Source organism: Elgaria multicarinata, chromosome 17, assembly GCF_023053635.1.
Source record: "Elgaria multicarinata webbii isolate HBS135686 ecotype San Diego chromosome 17, rElgMul1.1.pri, whole genome shotgun sequence".
Taxonomy (NCBI): Eukaryota; Metazoa; Chordata; class Lepidosauria; order Squamata; family Anguidae; genus Elgaria; species Elgaria multicarinata.
The window spans coordinates 19,633,779-19,660,966 of record NC_086187.1 but is presented as its reverse complement, the minus strand read 5'-3'; the positions used below and the strand labels follow the sequence as shown (position 1 = coordinate 19,660,966).

At 42.0% G+C, this 27,188-nt stretch overlaps 2 protein-coding genes across 3 annotated transcripts; one reads left to right on the top strand and one right to left on the bottom strand.

Annotated features, from left to right (window-relative positions):
* Positions 1-60: 60 nt before the first annotated feature.
* On the bottom strand, positions 61-26,940 carry EIF2AK1 (eukaryotic translation initiation factor 2 alpha kinase 1). 2 transcript variants are annotated; one of them, XM_063143058.1, is made up of 15 exons: positions 26,798-26,940; positions 23,068-23,226; positions 22,189-22,325; positions 20,923-20,954; positions 19,507-19,606; positions 18,270-18,377; positions 17,239-17,338; positions 16,466-16,523; positions 14,013-14,310; positions 12,304-12,412; positions 9,057-9,163; positions 3,325-3,445; positions 3,133-3,212; positions 1,389-1,622; positions 61-259 (listed from the first exon to the last, which is right to left on the bottom strand). In XM_063143058.1, the coding sequence occupies exons 1-15, from the start codon at positions 26,904-26,906 to the stop codon at positions 128-130; spliced, it is 1,884 nt and encodes a 627-aa protein (XP_062999128.1). In that variant the 5' UTR covers positions 26,907-26,940; the 3' UTR covers positions 61-127. The 2 variants fall into 2 exon arrangements, with proteins under 2 accessions (XP_062999128.1, XP_062999129.1); XM_063143059.1 differs by having other exon boundaries at positions 18,297-18,377.
* On the top strand, positions 4,037-8,008 carry ANKRD61 (ankyrin repeat domain 61). Its single transcript, XM_063143403.1, has 2 exons — positions 4,037-4,102; positions 7,064-8,008. The coding sequence occupies exons 1-2, from the start codon at positions 4,037-4,039 to the stop codon at positions 8,006-8,008; spliced, it is 1,011 nt and encodes a 336-aa protein (XP_062999473.1).
* Positions 26,941-27,188: the final 248 nt, after the last annotated feature.

Genomic DNA, 27,188 nt, shown 5'->3' with positions numbered 1-27,188 from the left:
GATATACCACTTCTCAAAACACTCCTTTCTGACCACACCAAATGATCTACATGCTCAAGTTGCTGGGAGACACTTTATATAAAAAACTAAAACATCTTACATAATACATTAAGTACTTTTCTTTGAATTAAACAGGAGAGCCCAGTTGCTTAATTCTGTCTCTCTCATCTTTCTCTTGTAAAAGTAACGCAACTTTTTCCTTCAGCAGCTTGATTTCTTCATTTTGCTGCATCACTTTCTGCTGAAGGACACAAATGACCTAAAAAATAAAATGAGGTATATAAAAATAAAACGAATGCACTTGCACTATGTACAAAGGAATACTATCACATCTTTATAATGGAAAACTAGATTCGGTATTAAAAGTTAGGATAATGAAAACCTTTATCCACCTTCTCTACTAGTTAAGCTTGTTAGGACAGGTCTCAAAACGCCTGTATGCTGCTGCTTTTGTAATGTGAGTTTATCCACAGCCAAGGTTTTCACTTCAGTTACGTTTAATGTTTACATGTGAGCACGCTGTTAAGGAGCAGTCATGAATACAAATAATGGCTGATGACCTAGCTAGAGTTTGTGGTCATCTGTAAAGTATGTGTCTCTAGTTTCTTTCTTTTCTCCTGGCCATTTCCTCTCCATAGCTGCATTTTCTGTAAACTCTAAATGTCAAACTTAACATCTCATATTTATTCAAATACTTTGAGAAGTGAAGGGCTGCTGGGGACAGGGAGAGATGGGAAATTTTCCATGAATTTCTTTAATTTATCCCACCTTTCCATCGAAGAATGGTGCTCAAGTTCACTTAAAGTTCTTAGGACTGTGTAAATTAAACAAACACTAGTATACAGACAACAGCTAGAAAGATATCTCTGCATCATAAGGACATAGCACACACAACTAAGGGTCCCCTATGGCAAATAGTAAAAACAGAAAGACCCCTACTGTTTTGGAAACTAAGGGTGGAATACTATGGGTTGTGCCCCTGATGCTTGTGAGCCCCTGGACTCGAAGGTTTTCAAGCACTCAATGCAGGGCAGGCAAAACACCAGAGCTGATCTTCGCCTCCCTGTCCTCCCGCCCTGCATTTCACTAGATGGGCTTTTTGCCCATCTAGCAAAACTTTTTCGATGGGAGAGAGAAGGAGGCAGGAGACGCCCCAGGATAGCTCGTATCCTGGCCTCTCCAGTCTCCTCCCACTGAAACACCCCCTTCTCTGAGGCCATATTCCTGACCTCAGAGCAGCCAGGGTGTTTTTTCTGTGCCAGCTGCAAGGGAGACCATAGGTGGAGCACTGTCTCCACTCAGAGCTGGGAATCCGAAACATCCTATGGTCCCTCATATGCTTTCTAGGAGCCATGGGGTTTGCTCCCTCAGATATAGTAAAAACTCACATTTGCGGCATTATGGAAAAGTTCGCTTTCAAGAAGTTGACTGGCAGTCGGTCTGAGTGAGGATTCAATACTGGTTAGCAGCTTAACATATTTAGCCTGTATTGGCCATTTCCTGCTGAAAGAGAGAGGGATGTGGCTATTCCTTAAGCCTGTCAAAACTTCGGTTCTTTCCATTTCTGTTCCAAATGGCTGGAAGAGTTCGAACAGGATTACACCCAAGCTGTACATATCTGACTAGAGACAAAAAGGGGAAACTAACATCAGCTCATAAAATAATATCTAAGGTACAAAACAGGAGGCTGTTGAGTGCAATATCAGGTATTGCAAATAACCCTAAACCAAATTCAACTACAGCGATGTGAGGTGATATTTTAAAAGTTTGGAGATTCTGGTCCAAATAGTCTCCAAACTTTTATCTACAGTGGTTTAGGTGAAAGGTTCAAAAACAATTTGTGTACCCAGGGTTTTTGGATTAATTAAGTTTGGATCCTACAGCATTTTAAAGTCAGTTTTCCATAGCAGTCTAGAGAAACTACAGATACTTCTGTCCCTAACTTCAAAAGTTATACTCCTAACTGGACTCAAATCTGTGCTACAGAAAAGTGACCTTTAAACAATTAAATCCAGTGGTTTAATACATTTCAGGTTTGCATATCTATGGTTTATGCTTTCCCACCCCTCCCTCCAGGGTCATTGAATCATGCACAATTGTATGTCTTCATACAGTCAAATGGTATAAAACACGTGTTCAACAATGGTAGCTATGTTCAGATAGCATATTTTATTCCCTACCCATTTCAAGGAAACACCCTTAAGAGAAGCTGTCTCTATAAACATTTTCAGAGCACATGACCAACGAACCTGGGTAAGGTAAAGCAACTAGGTGTGCTCAAAACCGCTATTTTTGATCAAACTGTTTTCAGCTGCTTTGTTCTCTCATGGTTGCCAATAGAACAATTTTATCTGTGTGTGTGGCTTTAAATTCTACAACTGAACATTATCACTACTACTACGACACGGCTCTTGTGCTTCCTTTTTGAATCAATTCACCTTGCCCCAACCTCTCCCAGTCAGTCTACTTTTTATACCATGCCGGTCCTTGAACATGTATGCTGAAAAATGCTTTAATGGCGCTATCCTATCGTGATGTCCGTAAGCCTCCAAACTCTGAGGATTACAGCCATCCAGCAGGTGGAGAGAGAGAGGCGATCTTTGCCTCCATGCGCTTCCTGCCCTGCATTTCAGCTAGACGGCCTTTTTCACCCATCTGCATTTCAGCTAGACGGCCTTTTTCACCCATCTGCAATTCAGCTAGACGGCCTTTTTCACCCATCTGCATTTCAGCTAGACGGCCTTTTTCACCCATCTGCATTTCAGCTAAATGGGCTTTTTCACCCATCTAGCTGGCGCTTTGGAGCAGGAGGAAAGGAGGCTGAGGAGGCCTGGAGATACGTCATAAGCTGGCCTCTCCAGTTCCCTCTGTCACCCACCAGCATGCCCCCTTTCCCTCCTCTCTTAGAACAAGGAAAGGCAGCAGGACAGTTCACTTCATGCTGGCTTTGAAGGGGAGTGCTTAGGATCCTGGGTCAAAGGTTGGAGCACTCTCTCACACCTTAAATCCAGGAATATGAACTATCCTATTCCCCCCATCCCCCAATTCTGTCTTGTTCTCCCTTCGTAACAGTTCACACAATGGAGGGCAAGTAAAGAAATAAAATATTGATGGAGGTTTGGGTGGCTGTACCTTAAAGTCATAGTGAGAGCCTTGTAGTTGTTCAGGCGATGCATACAGGCATGTACCAACTCCATAAGTATGTATGAGTTCTATGGGGAGAAAAGACAATCCGAATATTAAATTTAAAGCTACGTGAAACAATTGTATTTGAAATGCCATACTGCCCATTTAACTGAAAACCAAACCCCACTCTGTATTTACCATTGGTCTTCTTTGCGCTTAGCAACTGGATTGAATCTTCCTGGATAATATCTCTACAGGCCAACCCAAAGTCTCCTATTTTCACATGGTGATCAGATCCTTGCAGAAAGATATTTCTGGGCTGTGAGAACAGACGAGAGTGTGCCAGTTGTTTACATTTAGAAAATTCGAATGTTTCCTACATGAAACTTTGCACTTTCCCTTCCTAATGGTTTCAATGAATCCTAAGAAGAAATGTCCAAGCCTGCACTTGAAGCAAGATCTAAGCCCCATCTTCCATTTAGTCTGGCCACAAAGGAATGAAACAAGCCACAATGGGAGAAGAATACCACTGTTTTCAGTGTTGCTTATTCTCTGTATCCATTTGATGCTTGGCAACCTGCCTGAAAAGGGACAAATGCCTCCTCTACACAGGATTAGGCCAGGCTCAGCTAATATGTAATCTGCAGAGGCAGAACCTTGCAGGGTCTTGCCAAGTTCCTGAAAGAATCAGGCCTGCCTGCCCACTCTCATTGCCCTTGCTGGAGAACCCATGAGATCATCTAGTTGGTTCCAGAACCAGGCATTGCACATCATCACAAAAGGGTGTTAACTCAAGCTCAAGCACAGGATTCCAAACACTGGCATTTTCTCTTCTAACATGGGTAATCTAATCAGGGGTTCCTGCAGATGGGAAAGTGAATTCACAGAGGAAAACTTAATTGAAGCCATAATGACCAATGATACGGCCACGCTTCAAGATTTATTGCATTCAACCTGTCCGCCGGTTATTTCCAAGGTAGCCATTTAAATCTAAATTACTACCGTGTCAAGATACCGCAGAAACTTCAAAAGCCAATATTTGTAAAGAGCTGCCTTAACTAAGGATTCTAGATTCATGCCAAATGGAGGATGAGCACCTTTGAAGATGTCTTCCTGGGTACTTAAAAATCTGTTATTTTGTCATGAACACCTTTATATGATAACAAGCAGAATACCCATGCAATCCTATACATGTCTACTGTAACCCTAAACATACGCTAGGGTTACTCCCTACCACAGGATGTAGTGATGGCCACCAATTTGGATAGCTTTAAAAGAGTGATGGATAAATTCCTGGAGGCGAAGGCTATCAATGGCTGCTAGCCCTGATGGTTGTGTGCTACCTCCAGTATCCGAGGCAGCAAGCCTGTGTGCACCAGTTGCTGGGGAACATGGGTGGGAGGGTGCTGTTGCACCATGTCCTGCTTTGTTGGTCCCTGGCCGACATCTGGTTGGCCACTGTGTGAACAGAGTACTGGACTAGATGGACCCTTGGTCTGATCCAGCATGGCACAGTGAAGCTATAATCCTATGCATAATTCTGTGAGAGTAAAACTCTCACCAAATTTCTAAGCAAATATGCACAGGATTGTGCTATATGCTGCGTGGTTTTATCCTGGTTGTGCTTTTTATACTGTATTTGTGTTTTTAGACTATTGGTTGTTTTATTATGGTTTTAATTTCTGTGAACCGCCCAAAGAGCTTTGGCTATTGGGTGGTATAAAAATGTAATAAATAAATAAATAAAATAAGATTTAAAAAATAAGATTGAGGAACAAATTTTACACACTTATAAAACTGGCCAAATTTTTTAAAAATCATTTTTAAACTTGACACTGTACATGGTAATGTATTTTAGCAGTTTTCGTACAGAGGGGTAAATGCGCCATGCTTCAAAATAATTACACAAAGTATTTATAATTACAGTTTCTCTTCAACCAATTTTTGGTCAATTCAGACTTTACGGAAGTATACAAGCTTTCAAATCAGATTGGAAAGGTGGCCTACTATCAGCTATAAACAAAGTTAAATTTATTATTAATGCTGTTCAGTTTGAATCCTTCAGACAGGCTTTGTTCTAATCAAAACATCTTAGCACTGCAACATGTCTAAGAGATTTTACAGCAAGGCTTTGCTAGGGCTACTCTTGTTATCCAATACTTACTTTGTATCGTGTGTTTTTTATCCCCTGGGACCAATGTGGCAACTAAAGCTATCCATGGAATCACATGGAAGATACACGCGAAATATACAGAACAGAGATCCTGAAATGAGGTAATGTTTGGCCATATATCATAGCCTAGTTGGGATCTGGGGACCCTTCAGAAGGCAGGAGAAGCTTCACCTCTATAAGGTGAAGCTTCACCTCTATAAGGTCAAAGGTTTCACTTTCCCTCCTTTCAACCTACGTTGCTTAGCCTTAAGGACAGAAGGGTAATGAGCAAGAAAGGCTGGGTCATGCTGTGGTGAAGCGTAACTGAGGAATCTCCCTGCCTTGCCACTACACTACTACTGCTATCTACTCCCCGGGGTATATGCACAATCTAACATATGCACTGGAATGGTACGACCTAGTATCCTGGCCCTGGCCCATGGGCCCCGAGTCCTTTGAAGGGCCACACATACACAAAACTGGGAAAAGTCCCGAGAAGGGCAACTAACATGACCCTGGGGTTGGAGCATCCCCCTTAAGAGGGAAGGTTACAACAGCTGGGATTGTTTAGCTTGGAGAAGAGGAGGGTAGGAGGATACATAACAGAGGTGTACAAAATGATGCATGCAATGGTGAGCAGGGGGTTGGACTCAATGGCCTTGTAGGCCCCTTCCAACTCTTCTATTCTATGATTCTCCTTCTTCCATAATACTAGAACCCAATGGGGTCATCCAATGAAGCTGATTGGTGGGAGATTCAGGACAAATAAAAAGGACTTCTTCACACAGCACAGAGTTAAACTATGGTATTCGCTACCACACGATGTGGTGATAGCCACCAATTTGGATGGCTTTAAAAGACAGACACATTCCTGGAGGAGAAGGCTATCAATGGCTATTATCCCTGATGGTTATGTGCTACCTCCAGTATCCAAGGCAGTAAGCCTGGGTGCACCAGTTGCTGGGGAACATGGGTGGGAGGTTGCTGTTGCACCATATCCTGCTTTGTTGGTCCCTGGTCGACATCTGGTTGGCCACTGTGTGAACAGAGTGCTGGACTAGATGGACCCTTGGTCTGATCCAGCATTGCTCTTCTTATGTTCTTAACCTCCATTCCTTTAATGAAACCACTTTGATTTATAACCAAGGCAACTTGGATGTAGCTCCCTGGAACAAGAAGCAGTTGAGCATCCAGTGGTCCATGGAGCTACGGGGAAGTACAGTAGCTAAAGAAAACAGATAAGCCCTCAATAGCCTCAGGTTCTATGTTGTGGTTGGGCCAAATCTAAGGCACCCACAGTGCCTCATCCCACCTCTTGCATCCTTGCATCCAAGTAACACATGCCGTAAAAGTTCAGGAGTGGGCAACGAGTGACTCTCCAGACGGCCTACAATTCCCATGATCCCTCATCATTGGCTATGGTGCTTACGGCTGATGGGAGTTGCAGGTCAAAACATCTGGAGGGCCGCAAGTTGCTCACTCCTTGCCATAAAGATTGGGCAGCACCAGATTATAGTCAAGCAGGAAATATTAGAGTAAGTACTATCATTCTTGTTTGATGGTTCGAAGGTAATACCAGGCAAATTCGTTAAAGAAAGCCACCCAGGTGTAATTGAAGACAATAAGTCTCGGGAGGGGGGTGGAAGTGGAAGGAAGACTGCCAATTAAACTGGATGATCACTTGCGGGCTTCAGTGGTGGGATTGTTTTCCTAAATTATTAGGCGAGAGAGATTTTGCAGACCACTTAAAGTATCACGCTTGGAAGGAACGCTAATGTATTACAGAAGAAAAGGAATTACACAGTGTTTCACCATCTATTATATCATCACCCAAATAGGCACAGAACTGCAGGATGTTGCTTGAACGTGCATCAGAGAACCAAAGGAGGCCATGCTAAAAAACGTCTTCGTACCGAACTAAAGGAGAACCTCAACGTAAATTTTTACGAGTTCAGATGCCGTGACCACCATCCTCTACATTTAGCTGTACAGACTGGATGTCACCACATTATACCAGACTTGGTGAAACGCGGAGCAAAAGTAAACGACAGAGCCAAGACAGGCCAAACGGCTCTTCACCTAGCTTCTGAAATTCTCAACCAACAGGCAATTAAACTTTTGCTCCAGTGTGGAGCAAACGTAAATCTCGCAACTGCAGGTGCCAAAGAAACTGCACTCCACTTAGCTGTCTGGTCTTCATCCTGCAAGGCAGGTATCATCTTAGCAGCAGGTGGTAAGTGTGTGGAGCTACTGTTACTCAATGGAGCGAACGTACACATGAAAAATTGGGAAGGGCAAGAAGCCATTCACAGTGCTTGCAGAAACGGCAGAGAAGATATCATTAACCTCTTACTGAATTACGGTGCAGATGCTAACTCTTTAACGCAGCAAGAGGAGTCTCCACTCTTTCTGTTCCTCCAAAAAAGTATTAATTTAAGAAAAGCGGAAGTAATGAAGAAACTGCTCAGCCTATCGTATCCTTTGAAACTGACTGACTACAAAGGTCATCTCCCCGAAGCGCTGTACCTTCCACATTGCAAGCGACTGAAAGACAAGCTCATCCAAGTCTCTTTCGAGGTCTTGTCCTTGCAGGATATCTGCAAATTCAACATCCGGAAAATATATGGGGGAAACACGAAATGCCGGCTAAAAGGAATCATTCCAACCCGACTGTGGAATTCCATATACATTCATCAGGAGTTCTCATACGCTGCAAAAGTTTCTTTGTGAATGTGCAACACATTTCAGAAGGCCATCCGATAGGAATAGCAGAAATGGGACACCATGATGGTAACAAATAAACAAACAAAACAAGATTTGGCATGGTTTTCTGAAGCAGTCCTATTTGTCTTGAGTATTATTTCAACATTGTGCACTTAAAAACATTTCGTTGGAATAGAATATAAGTATTGTGGGAGGGAAATGTTACATTTTGAGATGCATACATTTGCATGTAGAACAGGGTTTCTTGAATATTATGCCATCACAGCAATGGCTTAATGCAACTGAAACAGCTTCCAAAGCTTAGGGTGAAGGTAGGAGCTGATATTCAAGAAGAGAAAAGAAAGGATTACTCATGTCAAAGTGTTCAACAGCCCTGGGGCCACAGAAGTTTGAGCTCAAGCAGAAAAGGGAATATTGCATAGTTTTCCATGTCTAAACCAGATGCTAATATATGTGGGAGTCCTTATTGTGCAGATCTGAATTTGCATCCATATTCTTAGTCATTTCATCATTATTATTATTAATCATCATCATAATAAATTTATTTCTTACACGCCTCTCCACTTTCATCGAGGCGGGGAACAACAAGTATAAAATACTGATTAAAAATATAGTATACATTGTTAAAACATCCTAAAAAAACATACTAAGAGCATACTCCTTTCGTCACCAGCTGAAGACCTTTTTTATTTTCTCAGTATTGTAACACCTAATTTTACTTAAATTTGAATTTTGCTGTTTTAATTCTGTATTCTAACCTAAATCAGTTTCTGCTGTGTGGTTTTATCCTGGTTGGGCTTTTTATATTGTATTTTGTATTTGTGGTTTTTAGACTGTTGGTTGTTTTATTATGCTTTTTATGGTTTTAATTTTTGTGAACCACCCAGAGAGCTTCGGCTATTGGGCGGTATAAAAATGTAATAAATAAATAAATAAATACTAAAAGCATCCTAAAATTTCACTGGATAGAATCTGGGAACAAATATCCTTTTGCAGAGAGGGGTGTGAGCTCTGTACACACCCAACAATGGTCTGAAAGGAGTACTTTACTTACTTTAATGTCCCGGTGCATGACTCTTTTACTGTGGATATAATACACTCCTTCTAGTAGCTCTTGGAAGATTTTTAATGTCCAGTAATTGTCTACATGGTGATAAGGACCTTTTTAAAAAAAAGTATTTTTTTTCAATATTTGTATAAAGACAACACTGAAACACCAGCTATGTTAACTAATGTATTCCAAAGCAATGTTAATAAGAAAATTCAAATGTTGCAGTATGGATTGCTCCTATCCAGGGTTTCTGCCAACCACAGCCCCCTTCCACTAAACAATTCTCCATAGAAAAAGACAGAGGAACCATACTGACCTATCTACAAGCATTGCTGCAGTATACAAATAAATTGTCCATGCTAGCCACAACCCAAAGAGCTACTTTAGGTACACATACAGACTTGCTTGCAAGCACTTCATAAATAATAAAAGTAATAATTTGAACAGCAAACCTCCATGTCACACCAACAAGCTGCTTTCAGAGTCAGGAGGGGGGTTCTAATGGTGTTGTCTGAGAAAACACAACCCACCTTGGACATGTAAAAATATTCACATGGCTCTTTGAATTCTGACTAGTGTTAACAACACTTAGGATGCTACCCTATGCATGTTTAGAGAGAGAAAAGTCCTATATCTCCCAGCATGGAGTTGTGGGACTTTTTCCCTATCAAAACATTCCTAGGATTGCACCCTTAGAGTCATAAGCCCATTTTTAAACAATGAAAGTGTTTAAAAATGGAAAAGAGATATATGTTTAGCCAGTGTGGTGAAGTGGCTAAAGTGTTGGACTAGGAGTTGGGAGATCTGGGTTCTAGTCTCCACTCGGCCATGAAAACCCACTGGGTGACTTTTGGTCAGTCACAGATTTTCAGTCCAACCTACCTGAGCTACTAACGTGAACAAGTTTCAGTCCTGTTTAACCAGGACACATAAAAGGATTTCTTAACACAGCGTGTAGTTTAACTATGGAATTCACTCCCATAAGATGCAGTGATGGCTGCCAACCTGGATGGCTTTAAAAGAGAATTACGCACATTCGTGAAGCATAAGGCTATCAATTGCTGCTAGTAATGATAGTTGCATCACACTATGCCAGTGTGGTGTAGTGGCTAAAGTGTTGGACTGGGAGTCGGGAGATCCGGGTTCTAATCCCCACTCGGCCATGGAAACCCACTGGGTGACTTTGGGCCAGTCACAGACTCTCAGCCCAACCTACCTCACAGGGTTGTTGTTGTGAGGTTAAAATGGAGAGGAGGAGGATTATGTATGCCGCCTTGGGTTCCTTGGAGGGAAAAAAGATGGGATATAAATGCAACAAATAAATAAATATGTTTAGGAAGGAGTCCCAGTTGTTAGGACTTGTTGTAACAGTATGTAATGAGTGATTCCCTGAATGCAACTTCGCCCCTCTATTTCTAAGTAAGATGCAACATAACTTTAATTCTCTTTTTGTAAAAGATTTGCCTTTCCCAATGACAAACTATTGCTACAGCCAAGCTGTCATGCTATAATGGATAGGATTTAATCTAATTTGTTAAGGTTTTTTTTTGAAAAAAAGTAGATTGTACTAGGTCGGTACATAGGCAACTGCCTTATACAGAGTCGGACATTGGATCTTCTAACTCGATATTGTCGACACCAGGGGCAGGCAACTTGGTGTCTTCCAGACGTTTTGGACTACAACTCCCATAATCTCTGATCATGCCGCCTGTGAAAACATCTCAACGCCATCAGGGTGCCAACCCTTGGTCTAAATGGACTAGCGGTTGCTCTCTAGCATTTCAAAGAGGAGCCTTTACCTAGAGGTGCCAGGACTGAACCTGAAACCTGCTGTATGCAAAGAATTTGCCCTATTATTATTATTATTATTATTATTATTATTATTATTATTTGTATTTATATCCCACCTTTTTCCCAGTACTGGGACTCAAGGAGGTTTACAAAACTAAAGCATGTACAATTAAAACATATAACCTCCAAGTTAGATTACTGCAATGCACTCTACGTAGGGCTGCCTTTGAAGACGGTTCGGAAGCTGTAGCTCGTGCAAAACGCAGCGGCCAGATTGATTTCGGGAACCAGAAGGTTCGACCATATAACACCTGCTCTGGTCTGCTTGCACTGGCTGCCTGTATGTTTCCGAGCCCAATTCAAGGTGCTGGTTTTGACATATAAAGCCTTACACGGCTTGGGACCACAATACCTGATGGAACGCCTCTCCCGACGTGAATATACCCGGTCACTACGTTCAACATCTAAGGTCCTCCTCCGGGTGCCTACTCCGAGAGAGGCTCGGAGTGTGGCAACGAGGGACAGGGCCTTTTCGGTGGTGGCCCCCAGACTATGGAACGATCTCCCTGACGAGGCTCGCCTGTCACCAACGCTGCTATCTTTCTGGCGCCAGGTTAAGACTTTCTTCTTTGCCCAGGCATATGGCGGCACATCTTAATCACCACATGTTTAGTTTTTTTAATGGTTTTTAATGCTTTATGTGTGTATGTTCTGTGTTTTAGAATTTTAAATTTTGTATACTCGTTTTTATCTTAATTTTAGAATTTCTGTAAACCGCCCAGAGAGCCCTGGCTATGGGAGCGGTATATAAGTGCAATAAATAAATAATAAATATAAATTTCAAAAGTTAAAATAGAATTAAACCTACAGTAAAACTGAAAGCATATTAAAAATGTTAAAAACTGTAACAGGTTAAAATCCGATACATTAACACAAGTCCAGCATAGTTCCAAAAGCCTGCTGAAACAAGGAAGTTTTTGCCTGCCTCCGAAACTGTAGCACTGAGGGAGCCAGCCTAGCCTCCCTGGGAAGGGAGTTCCAGAGTCTTGGAGCAGCCACTGAGAAGGCCCTCTCCTGCGTTCCCACTAGGCGTGCCTGGGATGTTGGTGGGACTGAGAGAAAGGCCTCCCCAGAAGATTTCAGAGCACAGGCCTACTGCTGAGCTGCAACACCTTCATGCAGTGCAACATGAAAACTCTCCTTCCCTCCACAAAGGGATGGGACAGGTATGCTGTCGTGATGGGCAAGGCCACCAACTCGCTCATGAATTTGTGGCGGCCTGGTTATCAGGAGCAAACATCTTGCAGCTTTGAAATGCTGGCTAAGATTTAAGAATGCCATAGGGCCCCAGATATGCAGGGGCTGCCTTGCCCAGCTTTTATTTTTACAAAAATATTTCCTCTCCCCACCATGATCTGTAGTTTCCTATGTTAAAAAATAAAAAAAGTTTAAAGCTTACTGGAAGCATCATCTGCTCTGAAACATATTCCGTTTCGGTCGGCAATCCAGTCCCACAATGAGATTTCACACAGTTGCATCTGTATGTGAAGCATTAGATGATACTCCACCTGAGAAAAAAGTATCAGCACATGCTTTTTCAGTATGCTAGAAGGAATGCATACACACACACACTTTAGCACATGATGTGCATTTTAGCAAAAGTTAAGCACAACACCTTCTAAAAAGAAAAATATGAAAAAGATTCTATCCATTTCTACTATGTCTCTTCATCTCCAAAAAGCAGGAACAACCTGACCCCAGAGTCATTACATTTTAGGTGACAAGGATATATATTTTTATTCTTACTCCCTAGTATAGCAAAGAACAGGGGTAAATATAAAACCTGACGTGTATCTTCAAGAAATAAACCTCCTGGGGCAAGTATGCAAACAGTACCCAAGAAACCCGAGAGAGGCACCCTGCCCAAGGAAAATACATCCAAAGACAAGATTTCCTAGAAGGGTATGCATTAAGACAGCCATCTCCCAACCTGGAGCCCTCCAGAGGTTTTCAACTACACCTCCACAATCCACCCTAGCCAGCATGGAAAATGGGTATGGATGATGGGAATTGTAGTCCAAAAGAACTGGAGGACATCAGCTTGGATAAGAATGCATTAAGAGGAGACACCGACTACCCCATAATCAACGTTTACATTGTTGTTGCACAAACAATGCATTTCACTGAACCGCTGCAAGCAGTTACAGGTACGATTAAATCTATTCCCAATAAAATCAGATTCCGACACTGCCATCCTATACATGTCTACTCAGGAGCAAGTCTCGTTGAGTTCAAAGGGCCTTACTGCCTTGCTACATGGGTACAGGATTGCAAGACACAACCTAAATGCCCTTATTTGAAGTAGGTCAATTAAGCTCAGTAGCTTATCTGCGTATTATTATTATTGTTGTTGTTGTTGGCCTTTTGTCCAATGCTGGGCCTCTCGCAGCATTACAAAATTTAAAACATATACATTTAAAACCTATGAATAGAAATATACAAAAGTTAAAAATGTATTAAATATATTCCAATATTAAAAAAATTAAAAGGAGAGTTTTAAAAGTTCTTGGCACAGACAGAGGTCCCAATTATTTGCCAAAGGCCTGCCGAAGCAAAACAGTCTTTGCCTGCCTCTGAAAGCACATCAAGGAGGGAGCCAGTCTAGCTTCCCTGGGAAGGGAGTTCCAGAGCACTGGAGCAGCCACCGAGAAGGCCCTCTCCCATGTTCCCAACAAGTGCGCCTTTGAAGATGGTGGGACTGAGAGAAGGGCTTTCCCTGAAGATCTTAAAGCACGGGCAGGCTTGTAAGGGAGATAAACACTTTTACGGTGAAAGTATAAGATATAATACTGCATACAGGTATAAAACATTTTCATCCCATCCCACTGAAATTCATATTATTTTCATCAGCCTTGGTTTCAACTCATGTCACTGACTCAAAGTAATTGTTGACTCCTGCATAAGTTCAGCATTCCTCAAGCTTCAGAAGGCTTCACACACACACACTTCACACAAAGTTCACCCTCTCTCCTGCTTGAATGAAACAACTCCAAGAGCTCTCTTTTGAAAATTAAGAGATACGTAGGATCCATTCTGCTACATAAAGTGCTTAAAGTTGCACACGTATCGGAGACTAATCAAATATATTTAAAATGAATTTGCAGGTACCTCACATTGGCCATGCAGAGATACCCCCTTCTGGGAGTGCTCTTCATCGCTCCAAGAGTCATTTGTGTTAATGTTGCGTCTATCCTGATTGCGATGAGATGCAATGGATGGATGATTTTCATTGTATCTCGACCCACTGCCTGTGCCATTCCTAGAGCGGCTGCCTTGCGACTCAACAGGTAGTGAACAGGCATTCATTTTGTTTCCTTTGCAACCTCTGTCAACAGAATCTTCAGGGGTGGATTCAGCAAAGATAATGGAACTGCTGTCTTCCATGTCTTCAACAGAGCACTGATCTCTGCAAGAAATGTAAGGGCCGGCCCAAAGAATGGTGAGCAGAAGCAAAAATAGCTGCTAGCACTGTTCCTCAGATGCTGGTGCCAGAAGTTATTTATTTTTTCATTTCATTTCTATACCAACAAATAGCCAAAGCTCTCTGGGCGGTTCACAAAATTAAAACCATAAGAACAGCATAAAATATAATATGCAAGCTTAAAACTGCAATACAAACGTAGAACCAGATTAAAACCAAGCAGCAATGCAGAGATTTAAAATGCAGATTTGAAATGCAGATTTGAAACAGCAGAGTTAAAAGACTAGGATAGTAAATGGATAAAGTACTGGGGAAATTAAAAGGGCTTCACCTGGCGCCGAAAGGAGTACAACGTAGGTGCCAGGCGAACTTCTCTGGGGAGCTCATTCCACAGCCGGGGTGCCACAGCAGAACGTGCACAAGAATATAGCACAAAGTGTAATGCCAGAGCTTGCGTTCATACCCTCTATTTCTGAGGTTAATGTGTGAGTGCCGCTGGTTATGTAGCCAAAATGGCATCACCCAGATACAAACGGAGACAGAGCACATGCTTTGCATGTAGAAGGCCCCAGGTTCAATCCCCGGATTCTCCGGGTAGGGCAAGGAAAGAATCCTCCCTGAAACCCTGGACAGCCTTTGCTGCCAGCCAGTGTTGACAAAACTGGGCTAGATGGACCAAGGTCTGACTCAATATAAGGCAGATTCCTATGTTCCTATGTCAGCAAGCTTCAGGAACCCCAAGGTATGTGTGTGTGTGTGGGGGGGAATTAGGAAAAAAAACCTAAGGAGTGTAAAGCATTCCCCAAAGGCTCAATGAGGACTGAGCATACCTTTTGCTCATGGAGTGTTGACTGACGTGTGTGTGTGTTGGGGAGGAAGACTAGGTAGGAAGGGGAATTGAATGGAGTATTTTGGAGGGTGTGATGGTTGGCTGGCTGGCTGAAACAGAGAACAGAGGTATTACACAGTGCAACATTTTTTTTACAGGGCCCACTTGTCAAACTTTACAGCAGTCCTCATCCCTGGACAAGGATTTACACAAATTAAAACAAAATAGGTGAAAATTGGTTTCACTGGACCCACTAGCTAATTGTAAGATTACAGTTAGTTATGGGATCACTAGTCATGGAACACTACTCTCATGCCTGCCAAAAGTGGAGAAAGCAGCGTTTTCTGGGAATACTTACTAGGGAATATTTAATAAGAATCCAGTGGCTCCAACTGAAAGCGTACTTTTCTCCCCAAGAAGAAAGAAAGCGTTCAAACCACGCTAGAAATCATTTGAGATCCTGAAACCTCTTTTTCAACAGACTGCGTTTTTCAAACTGAATCGCTTTGTTCAATTCATATTATCAGCTACCTGCTAGACTAACCATTGTTAGAAGCTCCATAAGGTAGAAATATCCTGCAATGAGATGGCCTGGAAGTTCTATCCTAGTCTTTCAAAAGCTGTGTAAAAGTAAATAAATATATTGGACCCAATCCAGGGAAACTGAGTTGTGCTAAAGTCTCATTGAAATCCATGGGGCTTTAAGTCGTGGTGACTACCTTTCCTGTTGATTCCAGTGGGACTTACACACAGCTAAATGTTATCTGGATTGGGGTCACAAAGCATGCTGTGATACATGTTTGAGCTTTGCCATCATTTTTGTTGCTGCTCTCACTGAGGTTTGAAGAAGCTAACTGGTACACTCCACACCTCTCATAACATGTACACGGTTATAACTTTCAACTAATGGAAGTGAGAAAGAGTACCTGATCTTTAGAAGGTACCACACTGAGGCCTGTAAAGGCACAGACTCTTTTGTGGGACTTCAAACAGACCACAACATAGAAAACCTTTACGTTGAATACATTTTAAAATAGCTGGTCAAGGAAACATTTGCTAGCCATTGAGAATAAGGTGATATAATATTCTTCCTCAACTTGATAAAAGGAAAAGCAATGGAAAAGATTAAATATATATATATATATATATATATATATATATATATATATATACACATATATATATACATACATACATACATACATACTACTTGGTATTAGAAAAGATCCCTACTGTAAAATAAAACCAATCCTTCATATTTGGGGTTATTCTTTGGGAAAGACCGAAGGAGTGTTCTTGTTGAATACATACTCGGAATATTCTTGCCCAGAAGACATTTTGAGTGACGGCAAATTCAGGTTTGTCTCATCTACAATTGAATGAAGAGAAACATGGCATTTTATAAAGATAGACTGATCTGTGTCATTGGATAATTGTAAAATTATACCTTACATTTTAAGTTATTCCGCTTAAATATGTAAGGCTTGACTTCTGCAATGCGCTCTACATAGGGCTACCTTTGTGCCTAGTCCGCAAACTTCAACTAGTTCAAAATATGGCAGCCAGGTTGGTCACTGGAACATCTAGGAGTGATCACATCACACCAGTCCTAAAATCTCTTCACTGGCTGCCAATTAGTTTCTGGGCGAAGTATAAAGTGTTAGTTATCACCTTTAAAGCCCTACATGGTTTGGGTCCTGTCCCGCACACTCAGGTCCTCTGGGAAGAATCTACTTCAGTCAACCAAAATTAGGCTGACAAGTATTACTCAGAGGACCTTCTCTTCTGCTACTCCCAGACTATGGAATGGTCTGCCGGAGGAGACTCATCAACTTAACAGTTTTTAAGCATTCAAGAAAGCTATAAAGACTGACCTCTTCCGGCAGGCCTAGCCAGTGGAATTTTAAGATGTTTTAAAAATGTTTTTAGGATGTTTTTTAGGATGTTTTTAACAATGTATTATGTTTTAATTGAGTATTATGTATTTTTTTGTTAATTGTTGTTCCCCACCTCAATCAAAATGGAAAGGCAGGCAAGAATTATTATTATTATTATTATTATTATTATTATTGCCACAACAGCACCTTTTCGGCATGCTGGCTGAACATGTTCTATCCAAGCAGTGTGGTATCCCACAATATTAGGGTGCTGCAGTCCGGCCAACACTTTAACTTCCCGTAATACCTACAAAGAGACCAAAGAGACATCAATAATATCATTAGATAAGACCATGTCTATTCGATTTCAGATAGCTGAGGAACACTTTGCCTGAAATAAAATTGAAGGTGAGCTTCATCATTACACCCCCACAAAAAAGAAGTGTAATTCTTGAAGTCAGGGCTCATAGCTCAGTGGTAGAGCATATGTTTCATATGCAGAAGGTTCCAGGTTTAATGCTCAACACTGGCCCCGTTCAGAAGACACCTTAAACCACAGCTTTAACCATGGTGGTTAAGCCAGAAAATCAGGCTGGGTTCAGAAGACACTTTAAATCATGGGGGGTTTTTTGCCTAAGGCAAAAAACTTTATGCATCTTGGTTAAAGCCATGGTTTAAGGTGTCTTCTGAACCCGGCCTGGCTTTCTGGCTTAACCACCATGGTAAAAGTCGTGGTTTAAGCTGACTTCTGAATGGGGCCAATGTCGGGCAAAAGGTGATTCTAGTCAGAGTAGAAAATACTAAGCTAGATGAAGAAATTAGCCCAACCTGGTGTAGGTGTAAGGCAGTGTCCCAAAAGTTTCCTTTTAAGTTTAGAGCATGTGAGAACAAGAACTACTTGCCCTCAGCACATCCCCTGCATACCCTTTTAGTGCAAAATTCACAGAACTGAATCACAACCCATCATAAAATATCACTCTGGAACTGTGTTTTTTTTAAGACAATTATAACTTTAAAATAATTGTTGCGGTGGGGTGAGGAACGTATGAAAGTAGGTACTACATCAACCGCTCATATTATAATACAAACAAGAAATCAATACAGAGGAACATTAGAATCATATAATGAAATATCAAGGTTTCTACTCACTATCATGACATAATCGCTTTCCTTTAACATTAAAGATCATATCAGAAAACAGCTACAATGAGTCATGAATCTCCACAGGGCAAACACACCTGAATAGATGTAAAATAAATGCATACCCTCATACAATCTCTTTTGGTAGCCTTCTTAATAAGAATTTTTTTAATCGCGTAGAACTGACCATCTAGCTTGTTTCTGACCTGAAAGTAAATTGTCAACATGTCAGTTAGGTATAACAGAAATGCAGATCAGGGGTTATCAAATGACAACCCACATGCAGCATCCATCCTGCAAGAAAATCGTATCTGGCCACTGTATTGCACAGTGATTCCCTGACTACAAATATAACCCACCAGGCTCGGAAAAGAGGGAAGAACAACACCGGAATGGAAGAGAAGGTAAGGCCAACTTCAGTCAGAGCAGAGGTCGTTAGCTCAGTCTTCTGCCTTTACATCATCCACCCTGAGCCCCAAATATTATTAAAGCTGGGGATTGATCCAGTTCCAGAAATGGGACTGCCAGCCAATACAAATCATAACGCACTTGCAGCCCATTTCTGGGCCCCACTGCAAGTGCTTTTATTAACCTAAAATGCCCCAAACAGTTTGGGACCAGGTTATCTGAAAGATTGTCTCCTTCCATATATACCTGCCCCAAGTCCCCAAGATCATCCTCACAGGCCCTTCTCCAGAGGCCCCCACCAAATGTGGCAACTAAGTGGCAATTAAGGAGAGAGCCTTTTTGGTTGTGGCACCCGTTTCGGAATGCCTCCCTAGAGAGGCTTCCCGGGTGCCTATGTTGTGGTCTTTTTGGCATCAGGTGAAGATCTGTTTATTTTCTTCTTAGCTCTTCAGTTTAAAAAAACTTGTTAGTGCATTTTTAGACCTTTGCGTTGCGGCTGGCTTTTACCTTGGTTACTACTGTGGTTTTATTCTGTTTTAAATTCGTGCTTTTTATATTGTGTTTTACTATGTTACTGTATTTTAAGGTTTTACATTTTGTTTTGTAAAACACCCAGAGCACTTCAGCTAATGCATGGTATACACATGTAATAAATGAAATAATGAATAGTAAATATTTTGACGATGGAGGCTGGAGGTCTACCTATAACTCATGTCTTTTACAGTCCTTTTCTAGAGAATATGTTCAATCTGTTATTTTAAGAGCATAAAGAAGCACCACAAATCTATATACATCTTCACAGAAGTAAGTCCCACTGAGTTTAATGAGACTTACTGTCAAATAATTCAGAAAAGAGCTGCAACCTTATTTACTTTCCATTCCAATTTAAACAATTATTACAAAGCTGCTGATATAGAAGAAAAATACCTTGTATACTGTTCCGTACCCTCCTTTTCCTAGCTTCGACACCTCATCAAATTCATTAACATAGCGAGACGTCTGTGCTTCAAAGAGAACTTCATTTTCCCTATTTTGTTTTTAGAAAACGAGTATGTTATCAATTGTAACAACGACGTTAGTAAATGCACTACAAATATAGAAGAATTCGAATCACCAAATGTATGCCCAGGGGCTCATTTTGAATGTTCAACTGGTAGGAAGTAGACTTGCCCAAGTGCCATCCTCCAGATGTGTGGCAACTAACACATCTGGAGGGCAACAGATTGGGAAAGATTGGATTTAAGTTAAAGCACCTCCTCTACCCTCCCCCCAAGCTTTCAATCATGCTCTCCAAGACTGCTTTCCCGATGGTTTTTTTCTTAATGAAAAGCAATTTCATGTTGCCCCCCCCCAAAAATCCAGGCAGTACTACAAAGTGACTCAACCCAGAAAGCACCTAGTCAAATTTTGTAAGGGACAGAAACATTGATTCAAAATTAGAAGTAGAGAAACAGATCCTACTTTTTCAATACGTTAACACCACTCTAATTGTAGCAGTACTGAAGAGCCATAAACATAGTGACAAAGTTTTGTTACACCCTAAAAGCACCTTTCAATGCAAGATAAAAACAGATTTGCCAGAGACAACAAAGGTCTTTAACCATTATTCACAATGGTTAAAGCTGTGGTTTAAGGTGTCTTCTGAACAGGGCCAAACACTAACCACTGTATAGACAGATTAGTAAAGCCTCAGGTATCTACATGTAGACAATGGCCTGGTTCAGACAACACGCTAAACCATGCTGCTTAACCACAAAATGGTTAAAGGAATGCAATGCATTCCATTAAGCATTTTGTGGTTAAGCAGCATGGTTTAGTGTGTTGTCTGAACCAGGCCAATGAGAGCTGAAAAGTAGGAAGTTTTGCAAGATTGGTCAGGGGCTCTGCCCACAGTCGGGATCCCCTACCTTTCTAAAAGTAAAATAAAAAACCAGCATCAGTGAGAACATGCCAGGATCAAGCTTTCTCCCCGCCACCCCAGATATTGGCTTGTTCTCAAGTCAAGCAATAACCACAGTTTTAAACAAACCACAGTTTCCTGAATTCAGACATCATGGGAAACTACATATAGTTTAAAATTGAACGCAGAATCTTTCAAACTCCTCTTCTGATTCCCAAGGCTTGCTGTGGCTTGTTAGATGGCTTTAAAATGTTATTTAGCTAATCTGATACTAATTAGCATTTTATATTTGTAATACAGAGACCTTTTGCAACAATGCTAAATGTATCTACTGATTAGCCTCCAATTGAGCTCAATGAAACCTATTCTGAGTCAGCATACCAACATGCACTGCCCAAGTTGCAATTGGTTTAAACATGTGTTATAGAGCTTCAAAAACGTACCTCTTTGTATAAGAATCGCCTTTACCCAACTCCTACAAAAAACAAAACACCATTTTATGACTCTTGACTCAATCATGGATCCAGTGTCCAAATATGCTAACTAGTACAACATGTTCAAAAAGCAGCTAGGCTGACAGGTATCACCCGGAGGACCTTCTCTTCTGCTGCTCCCAGACTGTGGAACGGCCTGCCAGAGGAGATCTGTCAACTTAATAGGCTTTTAGTATTTAAGAAAGCTATAAAGACTGATCTCTTCTGGCAGGCCTATCCTGTGGAATTTTAGGATGCTTTTAGAATGCTTTTAGAATTCTTTTAGAATGCTTTTAGGATGCTTTTAGAATAAGGGAATTAGTATTCCCTTATTTAGTAAAACTAAATTGAATCCCAAGACAGAAAATTTAGCAGCGTTCAGTGGCATTTGTCTATTTTTATTGTATTTACATAGTACTTTCTAATTAGAGCACTTCACATACACTGTCCTGATTTGCATGACGCAGCAGCCCACTGTGGTTTTATTTACCTGTAGGGATCATAGAATCATAAACTAGTAGAGTTGGAAGGGGCCTATAAGGCCATCGAGTCCAACCCCCTGCTCAATGCAGGAATCCACCTCAAAGCATCCCTGACAGATGGTTGTCCAGCTGCCTCTTGAAGGCCTCTAGTGTGGGAGAACCCACAACCTCCCTAGGTAACTGTTTTCATTGTCATACTGCTCTAACAGTCAGGAAGTTTTTCCTGATGTCCAGCCGGAATCTGGCTTCCTGTAACTTGTGTTGTGCCGAGCGCCCACGGGCACCATTTTTGCATGGCTTGCAAACCCAGGCGGCAGGGCTTGTTTGTGGGTTAGACAACCCTCAAATAACCCATGGCTCATTTTAAGGTTATTTGGGGGGTTGTCTAACCTTCAAACAACCCTCAAACAATCCCTGCTGCCTGAATTTGCACAACATGACAAGCCACAGCAAGCTGGGCACCCAGCACAATTCAACAGCTCACGTAGGTAAATTAAGCCATGGTGGGCTGTCATGACATGTGAACAGCCCCATCAGCTTGGATACGGCAGAGCCCTAGTACGTGTGTAAGATATTCCTGCTCACCGGGGTAGGAAGGTGGGGATCTCCAATGTATCTCTAGTGTCCTCCAGTTCCTCCTCCTCCTCATAGCTATAGGCCCAGGGCTGCATCAAACAGTGTTCCATAGGGTCCCCCAACCCTTTTATGCTAGTGTTCGGAAGTAGAGAGAAAGGGTGAGAATAATTAAACCTACCTCTTTGAGGATCTTTTCATTAGTTGCTTTCATTAATGCAGCAATGGCCCGGTTATGTTGTAGTCTTAGGCTACTGAATTCTTCGCAGACAGCAAAATCAGAAAGCAAGTGCATTTGAGTAAACATCTTACACAGCACTGTAAGAAATGGAGGAATGGGAGGGAAATATTTTAAAAGAAATTGAGAACTGACCTTTAGACCACACTAATATTAAAAACTGCATTATTTTTAATGACCCATTTCTGCTAAAGCGTTTGCATTTTCAACACCCACATTCTTATTAACTATCTTCCAGAAAAATATTAAAATTAAGCTAACTTAGTGCCATTCTTCAGTTTTATCACTGTATTTATTTTACTGAGAAATGTATAAGTCGCCTTTTGATACAAATAAGACCCCTGAGGCAACTAAGGAGTTCAATCCTATGCATGTTTGACAGAAGTAAATCCAACTCCAAGCATTCCCTGGCCAGCAGGGGGCTAGCTCAATAATCCCAGAGTGCAGGACATGGAATAATGGGCTCAAGTTACAGGAAGCCAGATTCCAGCTGGACATCAGGAAAAACTTCCTGACTGTTAGAGCAGTATGACAATGGAACCAATTGCCTAGGGAGGTCGTGGGCTCTCCCACACTTGAGGCATTCAAGATACAGCTGGACAACCATCCGTCAGGTATGCTTTAAGGTAGATTCCTGCAATGAGCAGGGGGTTGGACTTTATAGCCTTATAGGCCTCTTCCAACTCTATAATTCTATGAGTTGTAGGACTCATTTGGTCTAAACATGCATAGGATTGCACCCTTACAGTTAAAGCTCTCATACTCTTTGGGAACTGACCTGCACCACCCTACCATGTAAGATCAAGACACACTCTTACTAACATTGGAACAAACGTCTTGAACGCAAGGGATCTTGTGCATACACATGGCAAAGATGTTGTAGCAGAGAAACAAGCAGGAGCTGGGTGGCAAATGAAGATGTAATATCCTTTATCTTTTGAGAACCATTTGCACCTCGAAGCTCTGCAGGCCAATCCGAATCTGAAAAGCAATGGGCAGAAATTAAAGATTCGGTAACTATTTTCTTGAACAGATGTAAACCTTCCGAAATTAAAAATCAATGATCCCGTTAGTTATCTAAGTTGTCTGTCCTACACAATATCAGTGCTAGACACTGTTCTACTATGGCTCAGTTCAGAAACGCAGTGGGAAAACTCCACCCAACAGTTGAGTTTGTAGGGGGTACTCCCTACACAACATGTTCTAACTCCAACGTTGTGTGACTGTGGGCTATCGTGGAGTTCAGTAAAAGGCAACGTGAAGTTTGATTGATAGTTCCTCCACCCTGTCTCCTCACCCAGTCCTCCTGATGGTATCCCATCAGCCATTGCTGCAAATAAATAAATAAATCCCGGAGTCTCTCCTGGAGTGGCACGTGCTCCTTTCGCCACTCTTGCCAGGGAACTCTGTAGCCAGTGGGAAAAGTCCACTCAACGCTACAGGAAACTCCACTGTGCCCTCCATACAACACTCAACACAACAGTTGTACAGGAACACTCTTCTGCACAGTGTGGATATTCAACATGGAGTGTTTTCTATAAAAACTCCACTGTGGGGTGGAGTTTTCTCTCCGGACAACACATTTCTCAACGGTGGTATAAAAACTCCACTGTGGAGTTCTAAAACCACCATTGAAAAATGTGTTGTCTGAACTGATCCTATATCTGATTCCCAGATATAGTTAAAACAGTATGTTAAGATACTTGTAGATAAAACAAATGCTTTGTTGCGCCTCCATGTCAAAAAATTCCTTGCATGTGAAACGAAAGCGTATAAATGAGAATGGTTCCAGCCCAGCCTACTCCGATGTGCTGGCTTTCCTTCAGCAGTAAATGATTGACACAGGAAAGCATTCAAATATGTCCTTCCCCTCCTGTATTTTGTACAGCACCAACAGAATTGTACCACGTACTTGAATCAGAGTTTACTGAACACAGCTTATTTACTGCTACTACTGAACCTCAACAGTTATTTATTTCTAGGATTTATTTGGAGACATTACAATTAAAAGACATTCAATAAAAAGCAGCATAACAAAACAGTCATTTAAAAGTTAGAAGCAGCAGAAGCTAAATCAGGTATCGCCAAGGTCTAAAACCATCGGCGCTAAAACTACTGAAAAACATAGCAAAGCAGCAGAAATATACACAGGATTAAAAGGCCGGAGAGAATAAAAAGTTCTTTAACTGGTGCTGAAAAGACAAACGAGTGGCACGAGGTAGGGAGGATATTCTGTAACTCCCAAGTAGCCACCGAACATATTTCGAGGCAAATCAGAACAGGACTTCTGATGACAATCTTAGTGTTTGGCTAGGAATATACGAGGAAAAGGTTCTCTTTCAGATACTGGCCTAGTTTGAACACAATGGTAACCCAGGTTTTTTTAAGAACCATACATTAGAGCAGCCTTCCTCAACCTGGGGCGCTCCAGATGTGTTGGACTGCACCTCCCAGAATGCCCCAGCCAGCCGAGCTGGCTGGGGCATTCTGGGAGTTGTAGTCCAACACATCTGAAGCGCCCCAGGTTGAGGAAGGCTGCATTAGAGTGAACAAAGCTAGTGTTTTAATACACAGAGCTCAATTGCTCCTGCTTTGTTCCTCCTGCCAAGGCGAGCAGGTAAATAAGCCAGGGGTGGGTTGTTTAGTGTAACATCTGAACTTGAAACTCTCTCCTCTGACAAGCCAGAACAGGAACCCAGCACTCTGGGTTACCGTTGGTGTGAACCGGAAGCCTGGAGTCCTGAAGAGCTTTATAGGTTAACACCACCATTTTTAATTAATTAGGTTCTGTAGAGCGCAGAGAAATGAGTCACAGTCCCTGGCCAAAGGGCCTACTATTTGCATTAGACAGATAAAACCAGGAAGACAGGCTGGGCTGACAAACAGATATAAAAGAAGAGATTAAAGACTGCAGGAATAGGCAAGATGAAACTGGAATGGTTTAGTGTGTCACCTACTTCTCACTAACAGTAAATACACCAGCCCATCAGCCCCAATCAGCATGGCCAATGGTCAAGGATAGTGGGAGCTGTAGTCCAAAACATCTTGAAGCCACCAGGTTGGAAAAGACTAGCCTACTGATATTGTGTGTCTTTTCTCGCTTTGCATCAGTATAATGAAGCTGCTTTTAAATTAGCATAACCATGGACTTACAGAGAGCATGGTTTGCATCAGTGTAGAGGAAAGGAAGCTGATGCAATTATAAAGTACCCGGAGAAAAAGTCACGAGATGGTTTAGAGGGAATGATGAAACTGCCCCCTAACTGGTCTGCCTCAAGGTGAAGAAGAGTGATGCAAATTCATTCCTCAGTTCTTAACACATGACTGTTCTACCTTCACTAACTACAATATTGGTTTACAAGGTCAATATTTCTGGAATGGGAGAAGGGAGTGAAAGCAGAAAATATTCCCAACAGCAGGGGAACTACTGAATTCTGCTACTTAATCATATATATATATATATATATATATATTTCTGAAAACACCAGATAAAAAGGATTCAAATGCCCAATATGTGCTCAGCACCTCCTGCATGTTATGACATCCTACTCCTTGGCAGGTTGCTTTAATTGCATAGCCCTTGGCAAAGTCTTGTCTATCATGCCATTAAAATCACCCTAGCAGCTAAGAAATATGTGACAAGTCTCTTGAGAGGGCAGAAATGCTCTTGCTTGTCTATTATTTAGAAAGGGAGATTGTTTTTTCAACCAGACCCAGAATAATAGCATTTATCTCTCTCTGTATATTTAAAATCTCTGTCCAGAAATCCTGAACCAAGGGACAATCCAGCCAGTGCTAAATTTGTTTGTTTATTGTTGTTTTACTAGCAGGGAGTTTTTTTTCTTCTTCTTCTTTTAAAACATAGGGGAGCGTGAAATAAAAAAGATATCGCCTAAAGCTGCAAAACCCATTGTGGCAAAAGCTTTCCCTATCATCCTTGCTTGAGAATAAGTCCCAAGTGAACCTACTTCATACACACAGGTAAGCTGTTAAGTCTCTTTTGCAATGGGAGGCGGAGAAGAAGGAAATCATGGCACCAATTAGCCTCTATTAGGGGCAACAATGAGCAAATTACACTTTATTATATGTAATTTGCCCCCCACCTTCCTCCCTATCCCATCTGTTGGCTCTCCTGTGTCGAATTTTAGATTGCAAGTCCCTCGGGGCAGAGACCCTCGGGGAAGCAACCATGCACGTTGATGTCACTCTATACCCTTTATCTAAAAGTTACTAGTCTCCTTTTCACCTGAGGCAACCTGCAGAATATTGCAAACATACAGAAACACAATTAAAATCCGGAATCCTTTTTTAAAAAGATGATGATGATGATGATGATGATGATAAATAACAACCACAACCACCTGCAATCCTAAACTTGTTTGCTAGGAAACAAATCCTATAGAAATCAACGGAACTTACTTCAGAGGAGACCTACTTGGGATGGGGCTGTGCACGTCTCCCCTTTTCCACCCCCCACATACAGAGGAGGGGAAGGGGGGTCTCTTATCGCCTTTCCCCTTCTCAAGCCCCCCCCGGCCCCCCCATAACGCACCGTCGAACTGCGGCTCCGACCCCTCGTCGTCAAGGAACTCGATAGCTGGAGGCGGTTCGGTCCCCGGCGGCCCATGTTGGCCCTTGGCGCCTGTGTTTCCTCGCCACATGGCCGCGCTTTCCCCCACGCCGTCTGCGACTCAGTTTGAGGGTTTCACTCCGAAGGCCGGACAAGCCGTAACCAGGGGAAGAGGAGGAGAAAGAACGGGGGCGGAACGGCCTGCCTCGCTCCCTTTCACCAGGCCCGAGCCTGGCCCAGCGGCGCCCCCTGGCTCCGTCTGAGGAGACAGGCCAAAACGATGCCTTCCGTAAGAAGAGCCTGGCTGGATTGGTGAAAAGTAGACCTATTGTAGGTGACCATATGGAAAGGAGGACAGAGCTCCTGCGTCTTT

Coding starts and splice junctions, on each gene's coding strand:
- ANKRD61 (XM_063143403.1), top strand. CDS start 4,037: ATGACCAATGATACGGCCACGCTTCAAGATTTATTGCATTCAACCTGT. Junction 4,103..7,063: donor GTCCGCCGGTTATTTCCAAG/GTAGCCATTTAA, acceptor AATGTATTACAG/AAGAAAAGGAATTACACAGT.
- EIF2AK1 (XM_063143058.1), bottom strand. CDS start 26,906: ATGTGGCGAGGAAACACAGGCGCCAAGGGCCAACATGGGCCGCCGGGG. Junction 19,607..20,922: donor GGCGATTCTTATACAAAGAG/GTACGTTTTTGA, acceptor AAAACAAAATAG/GGAAAATGAAGTTCTCTTTG. Junction 3,446..9,056: donor TCATGCACCGGGACATTAAA/GTAAGTAAAGTA, acceptor CTGTTCTCACAG/CCCAGAAATATCTTTCTGCA.